Source organism: Abramis brama, assembly GCF_963993115.1.
Source record: "Abramis brama genome assembly, chromosome: 4".
Classification (NCBI taxonomy): Eukaryota; Metazoa; Chordata; class Actinopteri; order Cypriniformes; family Leuciscidae; genus Abramis; species Abramis brama.
Genome location: NC_139966.1, coordinates 58,467,121 through 58,492,295, shown reverse-complemented (window position 1 = coordinate 58,492,295; position 25,175 = coordinate 58,467,121). Strand labels below are relative to the sequence as shown.

The window sequence follows — 25,175 nt, the reverse complement described above, 5'->3', positions numbered from 1 at the left end:
ACACACTCACTCTCACAAAAACACACAAACTCACTCACACACACAAACTCACTCACACACACTCACTCTTCACACACTCACTCACTCTCACACACACTCACTCTTCACACACTCACTCTTACACACTCACTCTTACACACACTCACTCTCACACAAACTCACACACACACTCACTCTTCACACACTCACTCACTCTTCACACACTCACTCTTACACACACTCACTCTCACACAAACTCACACACACACTCACTCTCTCACACAAACACTCACTCTTACACACACACTCACTCACTCTCACACAAACTCACACACACACACAAACTCACTCACTCTCACACACACTCACCCACACACTTATATACAAACTTTTATGTTAGATGTGATTAATTGATATGTCAGCACTAATATTTAAATGTAAAATATGAAAATATATAAATGTTTGAGAGTCAGAAAGCTTGATAATATCATCTGTGATGTTTGATGGCGCTGAACTCTCACTGGTTTTATTCTCTCCAGTATTACAGAGTTTAATTCGTCAGTGCATTTTGGCAATTAAACCAAGCATTTAAAAATATATATGAAGTTGAAATGCCTTGTTGAGCGTTTCCCTGAAGCAGAACTCCTCACTGAACAGCCTGAGCTCACGCCAGATCTGTCCTGAGAGCTTCATATGCAGTATTGTCAGTGGAGATTGAGTGTATGATTATTGATGGAATGTTTGTTTGGTGTCAGATGACTTCAGTCGAGTGAAGCTGATCTCTCTGCACAACGACGAGGGCTCGGATTACATCAATGCAAACTATATTCCTGTAAGTATATCATCAATATCTAATCATTTGTTAACAAACAAGTATTCATTACTTCACTGAGCTCAGTGTTTCTGCCTTAAATTATTACATTGTTTAAATTAACTGTGATTTGTATATGTACATTTCTGAAATAACTTGTACAGTTTCCTCTGATAACAGAACACTGTAAACTGTAATGTGGACTCATGCACTTCTGTAAAGCTGCTGTGAATGATGTGTGTTGTGAAAAGCGCTGTACTAATAAACATGAACTGAACTGAATATGAAGTGTTAATGAAGCCGATGTTCAGTGTGTGATGTGCCTCTGGTCTGCAGGGCTATAACTCTCCGCACGAGTACATCGCCACTCAGGGGCCGCTGCCCGACACCAGGAACGAGTTCTGGAAGATGGTTCTGCAGCAGAAGTCCAACATCATCGTCATGCTGACCCAGTGTAACGAGCGCAGGAGGGTCAGTTCCCATGGCAACCGCCTCCGATGAGCTGGTGTAGACACTAGCGTATGCTAACGGTGAATGTGCTCGTGTGCAGGTGAAGTGTGATCACTACTGGCCGTTCACTGAGGAGCCGGTGGCGTACGGAGAGATCACAGTCGAGATGCTGTCAGAGACCGACTCTCCCGAGTGGACCATCAGAGACTTCAGACTGGGATATGTGAGGAGAACAACACGATGGATGGATGGATAGACAGACAGATAGATAGATGGATAGACAGATAGATCCAGATGGATAGACAGATAGATTGATAGATAGACAGATGGATAGACAGACAGTCGGACAGACAGACGGATAGATGGATAGACAGATAGATGGATAGACAGACAGACAGATAGATGGATAGACAGATAGATGGATAGATAGATGGATAGACAGACAGACAGATAGATAGATGGATAGACAGACAGACAGATAGATGGATAGACAGATAGATGGATAGACAGACAGATGGATAGACAGATAGTTGATAGATAGACAGATGGATAGACAGACAGACAGACAGATAGATAGACAGACAGATGGATAGACAGATAGTTGATAGATAGACAGATGGATAGACAGACAGACGGATAGACAGACAGACAGACAGATAGATAGACAGACAGACAGATGGATAGACAGACAGATGGATAGACAGACGGATAGATGGATAGACAGACAGACAGACAGATGGATGGATAGATAGACAGACAGATAGATGGATAGACAGATAGATGGATAGATAGACAGACAGATAGATGGATAGACAGACAGACAGATGGATAGACAGACAGATGGATAGATAGACAAACAAAACAGATAGATGGATAGACAGATAGACAGACAGACAGATAGATGATAGACGGATAGACAGATAGATGGATAGACAGACGGATAGACAGACAGATAGATGGATAGACAGACAGATGGATAGACAGATAGATGGATACAGATGGATAGACAGACAGACGGATAGACAGACGGATAGACAGACAGATATACAGACAGATAGATGATAGACGGATAGACAGATAGATGGATAGACAGACGGATAGACAGATAGACAGACGGATAGACAGATAGACAGACGGATAGACAGATAGACAGACGGATAGACAGATGGATAGACAGACAGATAGACAGACGGATGGACAGATAGATGGATAGACAGATAGATGGATAGACAGACAGATAGATGGATAGACAGACGGATAGACAGATAGATGGATAGATAGACAGATAGATAGATGGATAGACAGATAGATAGATGGATAGACAGACGGATAGATGATAGACGGATAGATAGACAGATAGATGGATAGACAGACGGATAGACAGACAGACAGATGGATAGACAGATAGACAGACGGATAGACAGATAGATAGACAGACAGACGGATAGACAGACAGATAGATGGATAGACAGATAGACAGACGGATAGACAGATAGATGGATAGACAGACGGATAGACAGATAGATGGATAGACAGACGGATAGACAGATAGATGGATAGACAGACAGACAGACAGATAGATGGATAGATAGACAGATAGATGGATAGACAGATAGATAGATAGATAGATAGATGGATAGACAGACAGATAGATAGATGATAGACGGATAGATAGATAGATGGATAGACAGACGGATAGACAGACAGATAGATGGATAGACAGACAGATAGATGGATAGACAGACGGATAGACGGATAGACAGATAGACAGACAGATAGATGGATAGATAGACAGATAGATAGATGGATAGACAGACAGATAGATAGATAGATAGACAGACAGATAGATGGATAGATAGACAGATAGATAGATGGATAGACAGATAGATAGATGGATAGACGGATAGACAGATAGATAGATGATAGACGGATAGACAGACGGATAGACAGACAGATAGATGGATAGACGGATAGACAGATGAATAGACAGACGGATAGACAGATAGACAGACAGATAGACAGACAGATAGATAGATGATAGACAGATAGACAGATAGATAGATGATAGACAGATAGACAGATAGATAGATGGATAGACAGATGGATAGACAGATAGACGGATAGATAGACAGACAGATAGATAGATGATAGACAGATGGATAGATAGATGGATAGACAGATGGATAGACAGATAGACGGATAGATAGACAGACAGATAGATAGATGATAGACAGACAGATAGATAGATAGATAGACAGACAGATAGATAGATGATAGACAGATAGATAGATGGATAGACAGATGGATAGACAGATAGATAGACAGATAGATAGAGTATTGTGTGATCTGATGGTTGTGTGTGGCTCCTCCTCAGGCCGACGAGACTCAGGATGTTCTGCACTTTAACTACACGTCCTGGCCCGATCACGGGGTTCCCACAGTCAACGCCATCGAGAGCATCTTACAGTTCGTGCAGATCGTCCGGCAGCAGGTCAACAGAACCAAAGGCCCGATCGTCGTCCACTGCAGGTGAGAGTCCGTCAGCTGAGTGTGTGTGTGAGAGGGTTTGAGAGTGTGTGAGGGAGTGTGAGAGAGAGAGAGAGTGTGTGAGTGTGAGAGAGTCTGAGAGAGTGAGTGTGTGAGAGTGAGAGAAAGTGTGTGAGAGACTGTTTGAGTGTGTGAGGGAGTGAGAGAGGGTTTGAATGTGTGAGGGAGTGTGAGAGAGAGAGAGAGTGTGTGAGTGTGAGAGAGTCTGTGAGAGTGAGAGAAAGTGTGTGAGAGACTGTTTGAGTGTGTGAGGGAGTGAGAGTGTGTGTGTGAGAGAGAGAGAGAGTGTTTGACAGAGAGTGTGAGAGAGAGAGAGAGAGAGTGTGCGAGGGAGTGAAAGTGTTTGACAGTGTGTGAGAGTGTGTGTTTGTGTGTAAGAGTGAGTGTGAGTTTGTGTGTGAGAGTGTGTGTGTGTGTGTGTGAGAGTGTGTGTGTGTGTGTGTGTGAGAGAGAGAGAGTGTAAGTGAGAGTGTGAGAGAGTGAGTGTGTGAGAGAGTGTGAGAGAGACTGTTTGAGTGTGTGAGGGAATGAAAGTGAGAGAGTGTGTGTGTGAGTGAGTGAGTGTTTGACAGAGTGAGTGTGAGTTTGTGTGTGAGTGTGTTTGAGAGTGAGAGAGAGTGTGTGTGTGTTTGTGTGTGAGTGAGAGTGAGTGTGAGAGTGTGTGAGAGAGTGTGTGTGTGAGAGAGAGAGTATGTGTGTGTGTGAGAGAAAGAGAGAGAGAGAAAGAGAGAGTGTGTGTGTGTGTGTGAGTGTTTGAACCTCTGTTTGAGGCTTTGCTGAGATGAGACCACAGCTCTTCACAAGTGTTACTGACAGCATGATGCTCGTGTGTGTGTGTGTGTGTGTGTGTGTGTGTGTGTGTTCCCTCAGCGCTGGAGTGGGTCGGACCGGCACGTTCATCGCTCTGGACCGTCTGATGCAGCACATCCAGGAGCACGAGTACGTGGACGTCCTGGGCCTGGTGTCGGACATGCGCTCGCACCGGCTCTCCATGGTGCAGACTGAGGTACACAACCTGTGTGTGTGTGTGTGTGTGTGTGAGAGTGTGTGTGTGTGTGTGAGTGTCTCTGAGTGTGAGTGTAAATGTAAAAATGCAGAAAGTTGAACATCTATGGAAAGTCCCCTTAAAAACGTGTGTGTGTGTGTGTGTGTGCAGGAGCAGTACGTGTTCATCCATCAGTGTGTGCTGCTCATGTGGAAGAAGAAGAAGCAGCAGTCGCACACCAGTGATGTCATCTACGAGAACGTCAGCAAGTCCTAATGAAGTGAGTTCAGTTTCTCACGCAGGATCGCTCGAGCCGATAGAGTCGGGAATCAAAAATCAAATCGGATACTTGTTATAAAATTAAAATTTCGATTCCTCTTATCGATTCCTTTATGAACATTTCAATATGTGCAGCTCTATTTGTTGCGATTGCTCATTTTTTATTTGTTCACTTAATAAGTCACTTTAATAATGCTTTAGTTTATATTAGTTCTGCTAGTTGTTCTTCTATGGTGTTTTTAAGCCACAGGCAAAGGCTCCGTGTGTGAGTGTTCTTCAGCCTGATGATTTGTGTTCATGATATTCATCCACAATTACATGTTTTGCAATGAGACTAAATGTGAATTTTTGTGGGGTTTTTTTTTTTCCTAATTGGAATCGATAAGCAGAATCGTTAAAATTCAAACGATCCCCAACCCAACTTCTGTCTGATCCGCAAACTACGTTTCACAACCAAGCGCACGCGAGAAGAGATGAGGAAATAACGCAAGATCACGTGTGCAAGAGACCGAGTTCTCAGGCGAGACCGAAGTCGTTATTAAAAATGATTGCGAACCAAATTGTCTGTGCGCTGATTCACAGCGAAAAGGAGAAAAAGAAAACCAGATTATGCATGAGGAAGTAAGAGAGACGAGAGCAAGGACTGTGTTTCTGCAGAGAGTCGGGGGTAAATAAATAATATTGCAGTGTGCAGCTGCTGGTCAAGCAAATGTTTGTGCTTTATTTCTGTTTGATATAATTGTAAATATATCTATTAAAATACTGATATTCTGGCCTATAACTCCTGTCTCTCTCATCTCCCGTGAGGAGCTTCGCATCGAGGAACCTCTTCACCACTCCTAGAACTATTGGCGGAAGTTCCCGGAACTAGGAACTCGTTTTAGAGGAGCTCCTTCACTCCTGCTCCTCCAGAGTCGGTCTACACCAGCGCTAGAGGAACTCTCCGTGACGGTAGTGTTCGCTGATTGGCCGAACGCACGCGAAACACCAGCACACGCCATTTTAAAAAAGCGAAATGCACAAATTAGCTATAGCCGATATATTTACTCCACAAACTAACTCTACGAACATGGAAAACAGGGATAGATGAGCCTCTTAATCTTTACGCTGAGGAGAAACCCAACACAACTTTGAGGGATCAAGAGAAACATGATGATGTGTTTCTGCTCAGCAACACTGGACATCAAACACACACATACGCTAATAACTCTTCATTACTGTCTACTATCAGTGTATATCAGTTATAGCTAATAATGTATTCGACGGGACTGTTAGACAGATCGTACACTAATGAACAGGAGAATGTGAGCACAGTCTCACCGCCGTCAAAATAAAAGTCCCAACAACAAGCGTGTCTCACGTCACTTCAGAGTTCCTACTGGCGGTGCGAACGCAACCAGGAAAACATTCCTAAGGGAACCGTTAGTTCTCGGCCAATCAGCGAACACTAACGTCACGGATAGTTCTTATAGCGCTGGTTTAGACCGACTCTGAAGTAGTTCCTCCAAAAGGAGTTCGCCAAAATCCGGGAACTTCCTTTGTTAGGACAGGACAATATTTGGCATGATACGACTATTGTAAATCTGGAATCTGAGGGAGCAAAAAATCTAAACATTGAGAGAATCTCCTTTAAAGTTGTGCATTTATGTTGGCGATTGTGCAGCATTCACTCACAGAAATACATGTTTTAAATATTTACGGAAGGAAATTTACAAAATATCTTCATGGAACATGATCTTTACTTAATATCCTCATGATTTTTGATTTCAAAATCCGGGAACTTCCGCCAATAGTTCTGGGAACGATGAAGAGGTTCCTCGATGCGAAAGCCTCATTATCACTCGCGTGAACTAGAGTCGTGAAGTGTGAACTCTGCATAATACTCACGTGTGTCTCGCTCTGTCTTCCTCCAGGTCTGATTCGCCGACACCGAACCCATCGACCGCAGAGGAGATCTCACACTCATTTACTTCCCATACAAGCTGTTATTTAACGACAAAACAAATCAAATGCCTTAAAAAAACGAGCTGCCTCGTTCTCCCGGCCCGACGGATCCGTCAGCATCCAGTGTTTTAGTTTGTGTGTGACTCTCAGGATCATCTGCGCTTGTTTTAGGCCGGTGTAAAGTGTGTGTTGTGAGTTTATATCGCACTCTGTCTGTAATAGAGTTAGTTTTCACGTCTTCAGAAGAAGCCGAGCGGTTCGAAAACAACGTTTGGACCTTTAATCTCCATCACTGCCACACACTGATGCGCTCGAGCCGCTCGAGGGATGAAGCAGCGGAGGAGGGGTTCCCAACAGACCATCGTGTGTGTGAGTGTGTGTGTGTGTGTGAGTGTGTGTGTGTGTGTGTGTGTGTGAGTGAGTGAGTGAGTGAATGTGTGTGTTTGTGTGTGTGTATGTGTGTGAGTGTGTGTGTGAGTGAGAGAGAGAGAGTATGTGTGTGTATGTGTGTGTGTGTGTGTTTGAGTGAGTGAGTGAGTGAATGTGTGTGTTTGTGTGTGTGTGTATGTGTGTGAGTGAGACAGTGAGTGAGTGAGTGAGTGTGTGATTGTGTTTGAGTGATTAAGTGTGTGTGTTTGAGTGAGTGAGTGAATGTGTGTTTGTGTGTGTGTATGTGAGTGTGTTTGAGTGTGTGTGTTTGTGTGTGAGTGAGACAGTGAGTGAGTGAGTGTGTGTGTGATTGTGTTTGAGTGATTGAGTAAGTGTGTGTGTGTGTTTGAGTGAGTGAGTAAATGTGTGTTTGTGTGTGTGTATGTGTGTGAGTGTTTGAGTGAGTGTGTGTGTGTGTGTTTGTGTGTGAGTGAGACAGTGAGTGAGTGAGACAGTGAGTGAGTGAGTGTGTGTGATTGTGTTTGAGTGATTGAGTAAGTGTGTGTGTTTGAGTGTTTGAGTTTGTGTGAGTGAGAGTGTGTAAGTGTGTTATTTTGTGTGTGTGTGTGTGTTTGAATGAGTGAGTGTGTGTGTGTGTAGGTGTGTGTGTGTGTGTGTGTGTGAGTGTGATAAAGCAAGGAAAGAGGGATTTTCCGAACAGACTGATGACATCTGAGGTCGACGCTGCGCTTCTGTGTGTTTCTGCTAAAGTTTCATCACACACACACATCAGCTGAACCTCCGGCTTCATCTGCACACACTGGATCGTCACTGCGTCGAGTTTGAGCTCGTCGACTCGTTCCAGTGGCATTTGCACAATTCCAGTGAAGCGGCTGCGGTCGGACTGAATGTGAGCGTCCAGCAACTCGTATATCATCATCTTCATCTTCATCATCTTCATCACTGCTGAATCTGACACTGATGTCGTGTTGCATGCTGCAAAAATGAAAGACTTGAGATTAGTCTCATCTTTAGGTTTAGACTCGAGCTCAGAGTCCCAGCTGACAGGGAACGTTAAAGGAGTCGCTCACTTCAGAATTAAAATCTCCTGATAGTTTACTCTCCTCCACGTTATCCGAGATGTTCATGTCTTTCTTTCTTCAGTCGGAAAGATATTAAGGTTTTTGAGGAAAACGCTCCAGGATTTCCTCCATATAGTGTCTTCAATGGGGTCCAACGGGTCGAAGGTCCAGATGTGAGTTTCAGTGCAGCTTCAGAGTCTCGACACGATCCAGCCGAGGAATAAGAGTCTCATCTAGACAAACCAGCCGACATTTTAGAACAACATAAACATTTATATACTTTTAACCACTAATGCTGGTCTTGCACTCGCTGTGATGCGACACACATTACATAATCAGGTTGAAAGGTCAAGCGTGTTCCGGTTCAGAAATGTAGGATAGGGCGAAAAACTCTCATCTCAGTTTCTCCTTTTTCAATATCAGTTCAGACTGCAGACTTAACGATTGTATTTAATTGTACTGTACAATCATAACATAGTACAGACATTATCTTAATGCCATAATGTCCTTAAACATATCAATATTGCTGGCCATAAACTGAGAAAGTGCGCGTCCGGTGTGCGATACCTCGAGTTGTCCGAGACGCGACGCTTCTCGTCCGGTGTGCGACTCACTTCACACTATATGGAGAAACATCCTGGAGTGTTTTCCTCAAAAACCTTCATTTCTTTTCCACTGAAGAAAGAAAGACATGAACATCTTGGATGATGTGTGTGTGAGTAAACTGAAGTGGACGAATCCTTTAATAGAACATTCATTCAAAGTTATCTGGTCTTTAATAATGTTCTCAAAACATTAACATCATTCATGGAACGTTTAATTCTAAAACATTTTTTAAATGTTAAATGAAACAATGTATCCTTGTTTCCGAATGTTCAGAGAACATTCGAATGTAACGTTCCCGAAGAATGATAAAATGGAATGTTGAGCATTTTTAAAAATTCAAAATGCTTTTAGAATTTTCAGAGAACGTTCAGAAATGATGTTTCCGGGAAGATTCCGAACGAAACGTTTGTTTTGTCAGCTGGGCGGTTATTTTCACACTTGCCTGTTCCGTCAAACACACGAGTGAGTTTACAAATGTCTCGCGTTTACAGGCTGTTTCCCTCATCTGAGATGTGAGTTTATAATATCAACTAGGCACTGAGCTGTAAATACTGTTTATTTCCAGAAGAAATGACAAAAGAATTGCTGTATTGTGTTAAAATGAACTGGTTGATCTTGATAAGAACGAAACTGTGGATTCGGAGCGGACGGGCCACTTCACTTGATCAGTTTTCTTTCGTTTGTGTCCAGGTCAAACTCGTTTGTCTTTTGGTGCCATTCTTGTGTATTGTGTGACTTCAAGTAGCAGAGCAATCCACAATCGCCATCAGAGTTTTAATGTGTGTTTGTTTGGAAAAAAAATAAACGTTTGAACACGTATTCCTATGAGCAGGAGATGGAGTCTTTATTTTTTGGCACTTTTTCAGACTCCTCTATTAGAAGTGTGTGTTTTGTATGCAATACGCATTAATATCGGTTCTGTTTATCGGTAGAGGTCGACCGATATATCGGTTTCCCGATATTTAAGCATTTTCCCATAATCGGTATAGATTTTGTAATATAGGATTCTCCGATAAATGGCGCCATCTTGTGGGTGTTTTGAGAATTTCGTGCAAGACCGTCATTAAACGAGTCAACAATGGTGTTCAAAAGTAAAATAACTCCCATCCCTTAATTAATCAACTTTATTTAACATAACAGCCATCAATGCACAAATGAGATGTTACATAAATGCTTGTTATTTAGTTTAAAACTTGGCGCTAAAAATAGAGATGAACTCACGGAGTCACGTAATCCGCCAAGTCCTGTCCCAATAAAGTCGTAACTTTACATGCATTACATAAAAAATAAATTGTATTCACTATTCAGGCAGTTTAGAATGTTTTTTTAATTTGTTAGAATTATTTCTACATGCTATATTCATTACCTGTTTATTTACCTTATCAAAGATTTTATTTTAAAAAAAGACACTTTAGTGACAGTGCACTATATTTTTTATTTTATTCAGACTCTATTTATTGATGTAGAAATGTGTTTTGTATGTAAGAAGGGAGTGAAATTGCAAAAATTATAATCATAAAAAATATAATTAAAACTGTTCAGTTCAGTGCTGTTATAATTGTCAAAAAGCAGAAATAAAACGATAAATAAATATAGGTTAATATAGGATAAATATAGGATATCGGTTATCGGGCACATACACATGCAAATAATTGGTATCGTAACGGTTATAAAAAAATCTATATCAGCCGATCTCTAATCTTTATTGGGACAGAATTTAACGGATTACGTGAATGAGTTTGTCTTTATTTTTAGCGCTTAGTTTAAATGGCATGGCCTATCAAACATTTATTTAGCATATCTTATTAGTGCATTAATGGATGTTATGTTAAAGTTAATTAATCAAAGCTAGTCACCGTTGTGCTTTAATGGCGGTCTTGCCCACAATTCTCAAGACGCCCACAAGATGGCACCATTTATCAGTTAATCTGAAATTACAAAACCAACTCGTTTATGGAAAAATGCTTAAATCTACTACAGAAATAAACTTTCCATCATTATCATGTCTCTTAATTCTCTGGAGTCTGTTCGTCAAGGTTTTGTGTGTCAAACCCACACCTAATGTTATTGGTTTTCAGGGAGTTGGAGATTTATTGACGTGTGGCGAATGCTAACAGGACTGAAGAAATCTGCTTTTATTTAATTAGCCTACTTGTTCATTTTTATTGCAAAAGATAAAAAAAATCTCTATATACATGCATAATACCAAAATTTAACTTTCAACAATCTAGCGTTTCCAGATTACAGCAGATAGCGTGCTCAGTGACATGATGTTTACAGCGGTGATTAGCTTAAAATGTTTTGACCAAAAATGTTAGCATGTCGCGCATTTCCAGGACAAACCAGGTGAGTAGGAGCAAAGATATGGAAAGAAAATTAGCGAAAAGAGGCGTCTCATGCCCGTCCACATGTGGAAATTTATCAATTTTTCCGTTTTTTTTTAAATTAATTTTTTTTTAATTCTTAATTAATTTTTCTTTTTCTACTTTTAATATTAAATCGAAAAACGAATGAAAAAAACGTACGGACCGCTTATGGTTTTTGGTTTCAGAACTTTATTTTATTTTACAGTCCAACCACACGCGCGTTTTAGTTTAAACAACGACAGCTGAGATAAACCTGGATTATTCTGCTGCGAATCCTTTGTTTCAAATCATTAGTGTATTAAAAGGGTCATATGATGCTATTCTCAAAGATCAATATTTTGTGTATTGGGTGTAATAGAATTTGTTTACATGCTTTAATGTTCCAAAAATGCATTATTTTTCACAGACTGTACATTATTGTAGCTCCACTATGCCCAATCTTTTGAATTCTACAATGCCCCTCCTTCCGAAAAGCATAGTGTGCTCTGATTGGCCAGCTGACCCAGTGCGTTGTGATTGGCCGAACACCTCAAGCGTGTGTCGGAAATGTTAACGACCCTTACCATAATCACAAGCTTCAGCTTCCAAAGCAATTATAAAGACAGTTAATCATGGATGTCCAGAATGGACAGAATGTCCAAGCCGATCGATCGGAACCTGATACACGCATGTATTTACATTACACAAGCCGTGGTTCAAATTGTTGTTATAATAACGATTTTTTTAATGTCTAAACAATTCTAAATGAAAAACTTGTGAAAGATACATGAGCCATTGAGTAGTCCTCTGCTGCCATCTAGTGGCTGTAGTTGAAAATTCATGTTATTTTCATTTTTAAAAGTGTTTGTTTTCCAGTAGATGTAGTAGATTTTATAATTACCATGAATGAAATTGAGAAATGTAGATCTAGGCCTGGGCGATAAAACGGTATCGGTATTTAATAACTGTACGCCTTCATCAATAACGATAGAAAAATGTTCAATATAACGCTTGATATAATTTCACTTAAACACAATAAAATGTTAATAGACATGAAGTTTGGTTCATATGCCTTGATAAAGGAGTCTGCTACGAGTGACAAGCAAACAAGCTGCGTTGCGTTGGGGTGTGCGAAATTGACAAAAAATTATATCTCAATATTTTCTGGGATTTTAACGATAATTAGATGATATTTTGCTGGGTGTGTTTATTAGGACTGCCGTGGACAGCCGACTCCTAAAGGTTTTGAGATTCTTCATATTCTGTGTGGTGGTTAGTTCACATCGGTGAGAAATTATCTTTTCCAATAAGTTTACATTGATTTTTTAAAACCTTTTTATGGGCATTTTTAGCTCCAATATCCAGTAATACAGACTACTAAGACTATTTTTTAATTGAAAATATGAATCATGTGACGAGGCAAAAAACGTTTTGTGTTTTTAGACATAGCCTACGAGTAGTGAATGTGTGCATATTTTTTAAAATATTTTTTGCAAATATTTAATAATATGTTTTCTTTATATAAAAAGACAAATGACCCCCTAATCACCCACCCCTAAAAATGTGCCCCCCCATTTAAGTTATTATAAATTGAGGCAAATACAAAAATACCATAAATCCCCCAAAACTGCACAGTAAAAACAATAAAAGTGAGTTATATAATGTTTGTTTGTGTTTTTAAAAAATACATTAAGTTACAACACGTTTTTCTGTCCGGTTTTGCTCTATGCTAACATAGAATTACATAAGTGATATTAGCCTATTTTATTATGCATATTAGGCTATATAAGGATACCTTGCACGTTTCCCCTCTTCATTTTCCCAATTTAGGCTCCTGATGATGTTTTCTTATTCATAATTTACATTTTTGTTGATTTATTTATTTTTAAAAATTGTTTTAATTCTCCCGCTCTTCCTACTGACGTCACATCAGGTCGTCCTGAGGTGACGTAAACCAACCGAACCCCCATGCCTTACTCTACACTGCACAAAACTCTGCATTTGAACAATAAATAGCAAATAATACTTTAACAAATAATAAAAGATACTTACCGAATCTGATTCGGAAGCGCCAGATTGCCCTAGAAAAATTGTAATTGCCTTTGTTCCCAGTCTTGTGCTCTCCCAGGTTCAGGAAACTGTCCTCCGTAAAATACGCTGAACACACACAAACATTTGGGTTGTAGTGTTCTGGCACAGTGTTGTGAATAAATCTTAGCCACTGATTCCTAATTGCGTCCACTTTTAGAAGGCCAAATAAAGAACTTTTGCTTTCGCGTAGAAAGAAACACACCGCATCTCCACAAAATGGCGGCGACGACACGCCACAATTGAAGCCACGCCTTCTTTCTTTGCGTACGCATTTGGGCGGCATTATGCAAATATTTCTGGCTAGTGACGTAGGTCGGCGAGGGAGCATTCGATCGAGGCGTTTTGGATCTGCCTTTCTCTTTTAGATAGAATAAATCTTTGTGTGGGAGACTGAGATTTGTTTCTTTGCAGATCTTATACATGCATAAACAGCCACATTACACAATAAAGATTTTTTTAATTTTTTGCGAACATTTTTTTTTTTTTTTTTGAATTTTCAAAATTACAGAATTTGTTATCAAGTTCTTGACACATTTCTTTTACACATTTTCACATTTGGATGTATAACTTGAAACAACAATAATTTGGAAAAAAGTAAAGAAACAAACAAAATATAAAGGCCATCACAAACATATATTAAATTAATTTAGCAGAGATACAGATCTTTGGGCTTTTCGATTTTTTAAAATCTTTACAGACTCAAAATACATTTTAAAGGCTGCTTTAAAATGAGCAAAGTTGGGTTTTGAGTTACTCCGTTTAGTTTGATGAATATGACATTTTCCTAATAATAGAAACAAATCGATAACATACATTTTTCTTTTAGAAAAGTCAAATTCATTTGTATGAAGTAAGACAGATGACAAATTTAAGACTAGGTTGCAGTTCATTTTAACACCTAGAAATTGAGACGTCTCATACCAAAAGAATTATTCATCACTAGGGGACATTTGTTTTAACTGATCTCGGGCCAGTTTTATATTTTATATTTAATGACCAACATGTTTGTGTAATGAGAGTGATCGTTCATTTTATCTAAATGACCCCACCCCCATATTTATAAAACAACACAAATGATACACTTCATACTTACAGTTTTTCTCGATTGTTTACTCACATTTTCTGAAAGCATGCCTCATATTCTCAGAACTCTGCACACAAATCAAAAAACACACACACAATGGGCAAAACCCCTCAATTCTCCTGCAAAATGAAACTTTACATTCAAAACAACGTTATTTCTTCTCAAAAAGGTATTTTGTTTTCAAATGACACACACAAACCATCATATGAATATACATTTATAAGAACCAGTCGAACACTGATGTGCTCAATGTAAAACACTATGATGAATGGAAAACACTTCTTCTCCATTCATCATAATGACTTAGGCCTTTTTTTGGCTCAGTGTTACACTTACTACAGACAGTACATACATAAGTGTGTTGTAAAATATTTGAAAATATTATTTTTATACACGGTAACAAATACATTTTATTTTTCCCACAAAAACAATGTACACAGTGTACATCCCAACCAACACAAAGTTGTACATACAGTGGTCTGCATACAAAACAACAGAAGAATTGACTGTATACAGTTACAGTAAAAAATAAATAATAATCCAATGTTGGCATCCATTGCTCCACTGAAGAGCTGACCTGTTGAAGAGCTCACCTGTTGAAGAGCTCACCTGTTGAAGAGCTCACCTGTGGCCCTTTTATGCTAAAGCTCTGATTGCTAATTGTAAGACTGTGTGACGGGTGTTTGCTCCTGTGATGAGTCAGTGTGCATATCTGAATGGCAGTGTGTTCCTTCTGAAAACAAGAGATTTTCTGCATGAAAATTGTGCCAAAAGCAGAGAATTGTGTGTAGTGTTTTGAAAAAAGTGTGTTTTAGAACTGCAATTTGAGTGTAAAGCAGGAATTGTGCTTGTAGTTTAGCAGAATTGGTTCAGGCGGTTGGTGAATGAGTTACATGTTGTGGTCATTGTGTCTCAAGTACCAGTATTTGTGTGTAAACAATTGAGAAAAACTGTAATGATTTCTATAAGCGATCAGCGATCATTACACGTTTGTTCTCGTTGCATTTCCAGTTTTGACCAGCAGGTGTCGCCAGAGTCACGAGCAACAGTGAACCATTTTCTGAAACATTTGTTTGAATCTATTCAGATTTATCTCAGATTTATTTAGCACATGAAGCTGTGGTTTATTATAATGTGTTTTTGTTTGAACATTGACAGAAACAGGTAAAAAATAATAGCTAATGTCTGTGTAAGTAAAGGTGTCAGAGGTGTGAGTGTCGCCCTCATGTGGAGAATCCAGGTTCAGTTCTCACTATTGTGGAATAATATTTTATTTTTAAGGTTGAAAATGCTTTAGTTTCATTAGTTTTAATAATCAGATTTGACAAAACTCCCTCCAAAAACACAAAGTTTAGCTGAGGAAGCTTCTCTGGCTCAGCGGTCACTCCTTTACATGGAGAATCCCGGTTCAAATCTCACTGCTGAGGTGGAATGTTCTTTAGTTTTAGTTGATGAATGATAAATAGAGACAAATATTGTCCCAAAAAGACATGTTGAAAAATAATATCTCCTGTGGCTCAGTGGTATGAGCATGTTCTTCCCTGTTGGGAGGATCCTGGTTCGAATCCTTCTCTATGTGGTAAAAATGTTTTAGTTTCTTTGGTTTTGTCCAAATATAAAAGACATGCTCCCAAAAAAAGAAGAGTAAGAGTGGACGCTCCAGTGGCTCAGTGGGTTGAGCATGTCCTCCCTTTAACCACTCGCCCATCATGACCCGACATCAGTGAATATAACCAGCAGTGGTGGATCGGAACACAGGCCATCATGATTAAAACACAACAGCTCATCTCCTGATTCAGTGTTTTGAGCTTTTATTGTTTGCTTGAGTAAATGATGAAACACATAAACAAAGGTGGGTTTTTTTCAGTGTCCAGGCCGGTTTCAAACCATGATCCTCCTGACCGGGGAGAACATGCTCAACCCACTGAACCACTGGAGCATCCACTCTTACTCCTCTTTTTTTTGGGGGGGATGTCTTTTGTATTTGGACAAAACCAGTAAAACTAAAGCATTTTAGCAAAGAATGGGTTTCGAACTCATATTCTCCTCATGATGGAGCGACGCTCAACCCACTGAACCACTGGAGCTTCCACTCTTAAGGCCCTTTCACATTGGACGCGATTTTGACGCACGAATAATTCGCGCGATGGGTTTATTTTTTGATCAGCTGTTTGTGTAATGAGTGCTTCCACACCGAACGCGAATGTGCTGCGGCGAAAAAACGACTTTTATTTTTTTCGCTTCGATGTCGATTTTTTTTTTACTTTTGCGGCGACAGAATAGGCTTCAGCCAATCACACACTACAAGGACAACAATTTGAAAGACGATGTGTGGCGTAGCATTGCCAACCAACTCGGTTATCTTGACTGTGAGTATGTTGTGTGATAGTTTTAGTCGTTGTATAGTCCTGTGCTGTGTAGGCTAGCAGGCCAAACTACATTTGGGATAGAAAGCGAACACTATTATCGTCAAAGATAGAGACAGAGACCGTGTTTACTTTGAACACGTAACAAAATGTAGTGAGACTATTTAGGGCTGCTTTTAGTATACTATACATTCTTTCTGTGATATCTACAGTTTCTAGTCGAATGATTTTTAACTTACTTCGTGTGTTACATGTAATGTGTAGTGACATTACAAAACGCACTGTGTTTAGTTGAAGACGCAAAAAAAACCTGTGCACATTAGCATACTCCCCTTCAGACTCTCTGTTCTGTAAGATTGGGTGCACCCAAAACCTTCTTTTCTGTCTTTTAAATAAAATGAAAAGCTCGTCTTCACTGGATGCTATGACTATGACTGGATGATGATGATGATGATGATGAAGTGTCCATGTTTTCTCAGCTGTCGGCGCGATTCGCGCGAAAGTTTTGGAATGTTGAAGCTCTCTGAACGTCACAGACGTCGCAAATTCGCATCGCGGCTGATGTGAATGGTTTTGATGCGAACTATTCGCACACGAACTATTCGCTTTTTCGTTTCGCTTTTTCGTTACGCATCCGGTGTGAAAGGGCCTTTACTCCTCTTTTTTTGGAGGGATGTCTTTTATATTTGGACAAAACCAGTAAAACTAAAGCATTTTAGCAAAGAATGGGTTTCGAACTCAGATTCTCCACATGATGGAGCGACGCTCAACCCACTGAACCACTGGAGCTTCCACTCTTACTCCTCTTTTTTTGGAGGGATGTCTTTTATATTTGGACAAAACCAGTAAAACTAAAGCATTTTAGCAAAGAATGGGTTTCGAACTCAGATTCTCCACATGATGGAGCGACGCTCAACCCACTGAACCACTGGAGCGTCCACTCTTACTCCTCTTTTTTTGGAGGGATGTCTTTTATATTTGGACAAAACCAGTAAAACTAAAGCATTTTAGCAAAGAATGGGTTTCGAATTCAGATTCTCCACATGATGGAGCGACGCTCAACCCACTGAACCACTGGAGCTTCCACTTTTGCACCTCTTTTTTTGGAGGGATGTCTTTTATATTGGGACAAAACCAGTAAAACTAAAGCATTTTAGCAAAGAATGGGTTTCGAACTCAGATTCTCCACATGATGGAGCGACGCTCAACCCACTGAACCACTGGAGCTTCCACTCTTACTCCTCTTTTTTTGGGGGGGATGTCTTTTATATTTGGACAAAACCAGTAAAACTAAAGCATTTTAGCAAAGAATGGGTTTCGAACTCAGATTCTCCACATGATGGAGCGACGCTCAACCCACTGAACCACTGGAGCTTCCACTCTTTCACCTCTTTTTTTTGGGGGGATGTCTTTTATATTTGGACAAAACCAGTAAAACTAAAGCATTTTAGCAAAGAATGGGTTTCGAACTCAGATTCTCCACATGATGGAGCGACGCTCAACCCACTGAACCACTGGAGCTTCCACTTTTGCACCTCTTTTTTTGGAGGGATGTCTTTTATATTGGGACAAAACCAGTAAAACTAAAGCATTTTAGCAAAGAATGGGTTTCGAACTCAGATTCTCCACATGATGGAGCGACGCTCAACCCACTGAACCACTGGAGCTTCCACTTTTGCACCTCTTTTTTTGGAGGGATGTCTTTTATATTGGGACAAAACCAGTAAAACTAAAGCATTTTAGCAAAGAATGGGTTTCGAACTCAGATTCTCCACATGATGGAGCGACCTTCAACCCACTGAACCACTGGAGCTTCCACTTTTGCACCTCTTTTTTTGGAGGGATGTCTTTTATATTGGGACAAAACCAGTAAAACTAAAGCATTTTAGCAAAGAATGGGTTTCGAACTCATATTCTCCTCATGATGGAGCGACGCTCAACCCACTGAACCACTGGAGCTTCCACTCTTACACCTCTTTTTTTGGGGGGGATGTCTTTTATATTGGGACAAAACCAGTAAAACTAAAGCATTTTAGCAAAGAATGGGTTTCGAACTCAGATTCTCCTCATGATGGAGCGATGCTCAACCCACTGAACCACTGGAGCTTCCACTTTTGCACCTCTTTTTTTGGAGGGATGTCTTTTATATTGGGACAAAACCAGTAAAACTAAAGCATTTTAGCAAAGAATGGGTTTCGAACTCAGATTCTCCACATGATGGAGCGACGCTCAACCCACTGAACCACTGGAGCGTCCACTCTTACACCTCTTTTTTTTGGGGGGATGTCTTTTATATTTGGACAAAACCAGTAAAACTAAAGCATTTTAGCAAAGAATGGGTTTCGAACTCAGATTCTCCACATGATGGAGCGACGCTCAACCCACTGAACCACTGGAGCTTCCACTCTTACTCCTCTTTTTTTGGAGGGATGTCTTTTATATTGGGACAAAACCAGTAAAACTAAAGCATTTTAGCAAAGAATGGGTTTCGAACTCAGATTCTCCACATGATGGAGCGACGCTCAACCCACTGAACCACTGGAGCTTCCCCTCTTACGTCTCTATTTTGAGGGGGGATGTCTTTTATATTTGGACAAAACCAGTAAAACTAAAGCATTTTAGCAAAGAATGGGTTTCGAACTCAGATTCTCCTCATGATGGAGTGATGCTCAACCCACTGAACCACTGGAGCTTCCACTTTTGCACCTCTTTTTTTGGAGGGATGTCTTTTATATTGGGACAAAACCAGTAAAACTAAAGCATTTTAGCAAAGAATGGGTTTCGAACTCAGATTCTCCACATGATGGAGCGACGCTCAACCCACTGAACCACTGGAGCTTCCACTCTTACTCCTCTTTTTTTGGAGGGATGTCTTTTATATTTGGACAAAACCAGTAAAACTAAAGCATTTTAGCAAAGAATGGGTTTCGAACTCAGATTCTCCACATGATGGAGCGACGCTCAACCCACTGAACCACTGGAGCTTCCACTCTTACTCCTCTTTTTTTGGAGGGATGTCTTTTATATTTGGACAAAACCAGTAAAACTAAAGCATTTTAGCAAAGAATGGGTTTCGAACTCAGATTCTCCACATGATGGAGCGACGCTCAACCCACTGAACCACTGGAGCTTCCCCTCTTACGTCTCTATTTTGAGGGGGGATGTCTTTTATATTTGGACAAAACCAGTAAAACTAAAGCATTTTAGCAAAGAATGGGTTTCGAACTCAGATTCTCCACATGATGGAGCGACGCTCAACCCACTGAACCACTGGAGCTTCCACTCTTACGTCTCTATTTTGAGGCCCATGTCTTTTTTATTTTGACAAAACCAAAGAAAGTAATGAATTTTTATCACAGAGAGAAGGATTCAAACCAGGATCCTCCCAACAAGGTAGAACATGTTTTTTTGTTTTGTTTTTGTTTTTACATGTTCATACCACTGAGCCACAGGAGCTTCCACACATGCAGTGCTTTTTTGGGAGGCATGTCTTTGTTATTTGGACAAAACTGGTGAAACTAAAGCATTTTTACCATCAAGAGGGATTCGAAGCGGGAATTTCCAAATCACTGCTTCAAGGAAAAGATGTTCATTGTGTCTGTGGGATTCGATCACAGGTCTCTATTCCAGTGTTGTGATTCAAAGGTATATAATCTGTATAATCTCTTTATCTTGTAAAAACAAAGAAAAAGGTTTTAGCAAACAATGATCCTCTCTACCACAGAGATTGTGTAGATCTCAGGACTGGTTTGGTCTTTTACATTAGATTTGATTTCTTTTTTTGTAGTTCAAACCTCAAGATGTTGTACTTTTGTCATTGTGGAAAAATACTCAATTACAATCCTTTATATTTACTGACGTTGCAAGGATTTGTAATTATACTTCACTTTTATTATCTGACTAAACAAAAATATTTGTTTAAACTGAGCTATTCTTGATGGAAAAACTTGCTATATATTAGCGTGAAAATGCTTTTTGTTTTGTTTTGTCAAGTTCGTTTTATATTCAAGCTTGTTATTGCGCTCCTCTGCGGTGATATGATGAATTACAAAGTCCAATCCCACAAATCCCACAGACACAATGAACATCTTTTCCTTGAAGCAGTTGAGCCCAGTGGCTCAGTGATTTGGAAATTCCCGCTTCAAATCCCTCTTGATGGTAAAAATGCTTTAGTTTCACCAGTCATCCCCCCAAAAATAGAGGAGTAAGAGTGGAAGCTCCAGTGGTTCAGTGGGTTGAGCGTCGCTCCATCATGTGGAGAATCTGAGTTTGAAACCCATTCTTTGCTAAAATGCTTTAGTTTTACTGGTTTTGTCCCAATATAAAAGACATCCCTCCAAAAATAGAGGAGTAAGAGTGGAAGCTCCAGTGGTTCAGTGGGTTGAGCGTCGCTCCATCATGTGGAGAATCTGAGTTCGAAACCCATTCTTTGCTAAAATGCTTTAGTTTTACTGGTTTTGTCCAAATATAAAAGACATCCCACCTAAAAAAAGAGGTGCAAGTGTGGAAGCTCCAGTGGTTCAGTGGGTTGAGCGTAGCTCCATCATGTGGAGAATCTGAGTTCGAAACCCATTCTTTGCTAAAATGCTTTAGTTTTACTGGTTTTGTCCAAATATAAAAGACATCCCCCCCAAAAATAGAGGAGTAAGAGTGGAAGCTCCAGTGGTTCAGTGGGTTGAGCGTCGCTCCATCATGTGGAGAATCTGAGTTCGAAACCCATTCTTTGCTAAAATGCTTTAGTTTTACTGGTTTTGTCCAAATATAAAAGACATCCCACCTAAAAAAAGAGGTGCAAGTGTGGAAGCTCCAGTGGTTCAGTGGGTTGAGCGTCGCTCCATCATGAGGAGAATCTGAGTTCGAAACCCATTCTTTGCTAAAATACTTTATTTTACTGGTTCTGTCCAAATATAAAAGACATCCCCCCCAAAAATAGAGGAGTAAGAGTGGAAGCTCCAGTGGTTCAGTGGGTTGAGCGTCGCTCCATCATGAGGAGCATCTGAGTTCGAAACCCATTCTTTGCTAAAATACTTTATTTTACTGGTTCTGTCCAAATATAAAAGACATCCCTCCAAAAAAAGAGGAGTAAGAGTGGAAGCTCCAGTGGTTCAGTGGGTTGAGCGTCGCTCCATCATGAGGAGAGTCTGAGTTTGAAACCCATTCTTTGCTAAAATACTTTATTTTACTGGTTTTGTCCAAATATAAAAGACATCCCCCCCAAAAATAGAGGAGTAAGAGTGGAAGCTCCAGTGGTTCAGTGGGTTGAGCGTCGCTCCATCATGAGGAGAATCTGAGTTTGAAACCCATTCTTTGCTAAAATACTTTATTTTACTGGTTTTGTCCAAATATAAAAGACATCCCCCCCAAAAATAGAGGAGTAAGAGCTGAAGCTCCAGTGGTTCAGTGGGTTGAGCGTCGCTCCATCATGAGGAGAGTCTGAGTTTGAAACCCATTCTTTGCTAAAATGCTTTAGTTTTACTGGTTTTGTCCAAATATAGAAGACATCCCCCCAAAAATAGAGGAGTAAGAGTGGATGCTCCAGTGGTTCAGTGGGTTGAGCGTCGCTCCATCATGTGGAGAATCTGAGTTCGAAGCCCATTCTTTGCTAAAATGCTTTAGTTTTACTGGTTTTGTCCAAATATAGAAGACATCCCCCCAAAAAAAGAGGTGTAAGAGCGGATGCTCCAGTGGTTCAGTGGGTTGAGCGTTGCTCCATCATGTGGAGAATATGAGTTCGAAGCCCATTCTTTGCTAAAATGCTTTAGTTTTACTGGTTTTGTCCAAATATAAAAGACATCCCCCCCAAAAAGGAGGAGTAAGAGCTGAAGCTCCAGTGGTTCAGTGGGTTGAGCGTCGCTCCATCATGTGGAGGATATGAGTTCAAAACCAATTCTTTGCTAAAATGCTTTAGTTTTACTGGTTATGTCCAAATATAAAAGACATCCCCCCCAAAAAAGAGGAGTAAGAGCTGAAGCTCCAGTGGTTCAGTGGGTTGAGCGTCGCTCCATCATGTGGAGAATCTGAGTTCGAAGCCCATTCTTTGCTAAAATGCTTTAGTTTTACTGGTTTTGTCCAAATATAAAAGATATCCCCCCAAATAAAAGAGGAGTAAGAGTGGAAGCTCCAGTGGTTCAGTGGGTTGAGCGTCGCTCCATCATGTGGAGAATATGAGTTCGAAGCCATTCTTTGCTAAAATGCTTTAGTTTTACTGGTTTTGTCCAAATATAAAAGACATCCCCCCCCAAAAATAGAGGAGTAAGAGTGGAAGCTCCAGTGGTTCAGTGGGTTGAGCGTTGCTCCATCATGTGGAGAATATGAGTTCGAAGCCCATTCTTTGCTAAAATGCTTTAGTTTTACTGGTTTTGTCCAAATATAAAAGACATCCCCCCCCAAAAAAGAGGGGAAAGAGTGGAAGCTCCAGTGGTTCAGTGGGTTGAGCGTCGCTCCATCATGTGGAGAATATGAGTTCAAAACCAATTCTTTGCTAAAATGCTTTAGTTTTACTGGTTTTGTCCAAATATAAAAGATATCCCCCCAAATAAAAGAGGAGTAAGAGTGGAAGCTCCAGTGGTTCAGTGGGTTGAGCGTTGCTCCATCATGTGGAGAATATGAGTTCGAAGCCCATTCTTTGCTAAAATGCTTTAGTTTTACTGGTTTTGTCCAAATATAAAAGACATCCCTCCAAAAAAAGAGGTGAAAGAGTGGAAGCTCCAGTGGTTCAGTGGGTTGAGCGTCGCTCCATCATGTGGAGGATATGAGTTCAAAACCAATTCTTTGCTAAAATGCTTTAGTTTTACTGGTTTTGTCCAAATATAAAAGACATCCCCCCCAAAAAAAGAGGAGTAAGAGTGGAAGCTCCAGTGGTTCAGTGGGTTGAGCGTCGCTCCATCATGAGGAGAATATGAGTTCGAAGCCCATTCTTTGCTAAAATGCTTTAGTTTTACTGGTTTTGTCCAAATATAAAAGACATCCCCCCCAAAAAAAGAGGAGTAAGAGTGGAAGCTCCAGTGGTTCAGTGGGTTGAGCGTTGCTCCATCATGTGGAGAATATGAGTTCGAAGCCCATTCTTTGCTAAAATGCTTTAGTTTTACTGGTTTTGTCCAAATATAAAAGACATCCCCCCCAAAAAAAGAGGTGAAAGAGTGGAAGCTCCAGTGGTTCAGTGGGTTGAGCGTCGCTCCATCATGTGGAGAATATGAGTTCAAAACCAATTCTTTGCTAAAATGCTTTAGTTTTACTGGTTTTGTCCAAATATAAAAGATATCCCCCCAAATAAAAGAGGAGTAAGAGTGGAAGCTCCAGTGGTTCAGTGGGTTGAGCGTTGCTCCATCATGTGGAGAATATGAGTTCGAAGCCCATTCTTTGCTAAAATGCTTTAGTTTTACTGGTTTTGTCCAAATATAAAAGACATCCCTCCAAAAAAAGAGGTGAAAGAGTGGAAGCTCCAGTGGTTCAGTGGGTTGAGCGTCGCTCCATCATGTGGAGGATATGAGTTCAAAACCAATTCTTTGCTAAAATGCTTTAGTTTTACTGGTTTTGTCCAAATATAAAAGACATCCCCCCCAAAAAAAGAGGAGTAAGAGTGGAAGCTCCAGTGGTTCAGTGGGTTGAGCGTCGCTCCATCATGAGGAGAATATGAGTTCGAAGCCCATTCTTTGCTAAAATGCTTTAGTTTTACTGGTTTTGTCCAAATATAAAAGACATCCCCCCCAAAAAAAGAGGAGTAAGAGTGGAAGCTCCAGTGGTTCAGTGAGTTGAGCGTTGCTCCATCATGTGGAGAATATGAGTTCGAAGCCCATTCTTTGCTAAAATGCTTTAGTTTCACTGGCTTTGTCCAAATATAAAAGACATGCCCCCAAAAAAAAGAAGAGTGATAGTGGAAGTTCCAGTGGTTCAGTGGGTTGAGCATCACTCCATCATGTGGAGAATCTGAGTTCGAATCCCATTCTTTGCTAAAATGCTTTAGTTTCACTGGCTTTGTCCAAATATAAAAGACATGCCCCCAAAAAAAAGAAGAGTGAGAGTGGAAGTTCCAGTGGCTCAGTGGGTTGAGCATGTCCTCCCTGGTCGGGAGGATCCCGGTTCAAAACCGGCCTGGACACTGAAGCATGGTTGCGTTGAGGAACGGTCGCCTGATCATGATCCGAGGCAGGCGTCAGGAGTGATCGGATCAGGTGAGAGAAGCTCGGAAACGAAGGGGGGAGGGAATATCCAAACTCCTCCCCCTGGGGATTTCTCAG

At 40.4% G+C, this 25,175-nt stretch overlaps 1 protein-coding gene across 2 annotated transcripts in view; it reads left to right on the top strand.

Annotated features, from left to right (window-relative positions):
• Nucleotides 1-9,877, top strand: part of ptpro (protein tyrosine phosphatase receptor type O) — a 58,645-nt gene extending 48,768 nt beyond the window's left edge. For both annotated transcript variants that reach the window (XM_084111017.1, XM_084111018.1), the window contains 7 exons: nucleotides 735-811; nucleotides 1,127-1,261; nucleotides 1,341-1,463; nucleotides 3,615-3,769; nucleotides 4,658-4,793; nucleotides 4,944-5,052; nucleotides 6,965-9,877. In XM_084111017.1, the coding sequence (XP_083967143.1) occupies nucleotides 735-811; nucleotides 1,127-1,261; nucleotides 1,341-1,463; nucleotides 3,615-3,769; nucleotides 4,658-4,793; nucleotides 4,944-5,048 (731 nt within the window). In that variant the 3' untranslated portion in view covers nucleotides 5,049-5,052; nucleotides 6,965-9,877. The remainder of the gene's footprint in view (nucleotides 1-734; nucleotides 812-1,126; nucleotides 1,262-1,340; nucleotides 1,464-3,614; nucleotides 3,770-4,657; nucleotides 4,794-4,943; nucleotides 5,053-6,964) is intronic.
• Nucleotides 9,878-25,175: the final 15,298 nt, after the last annotated feature.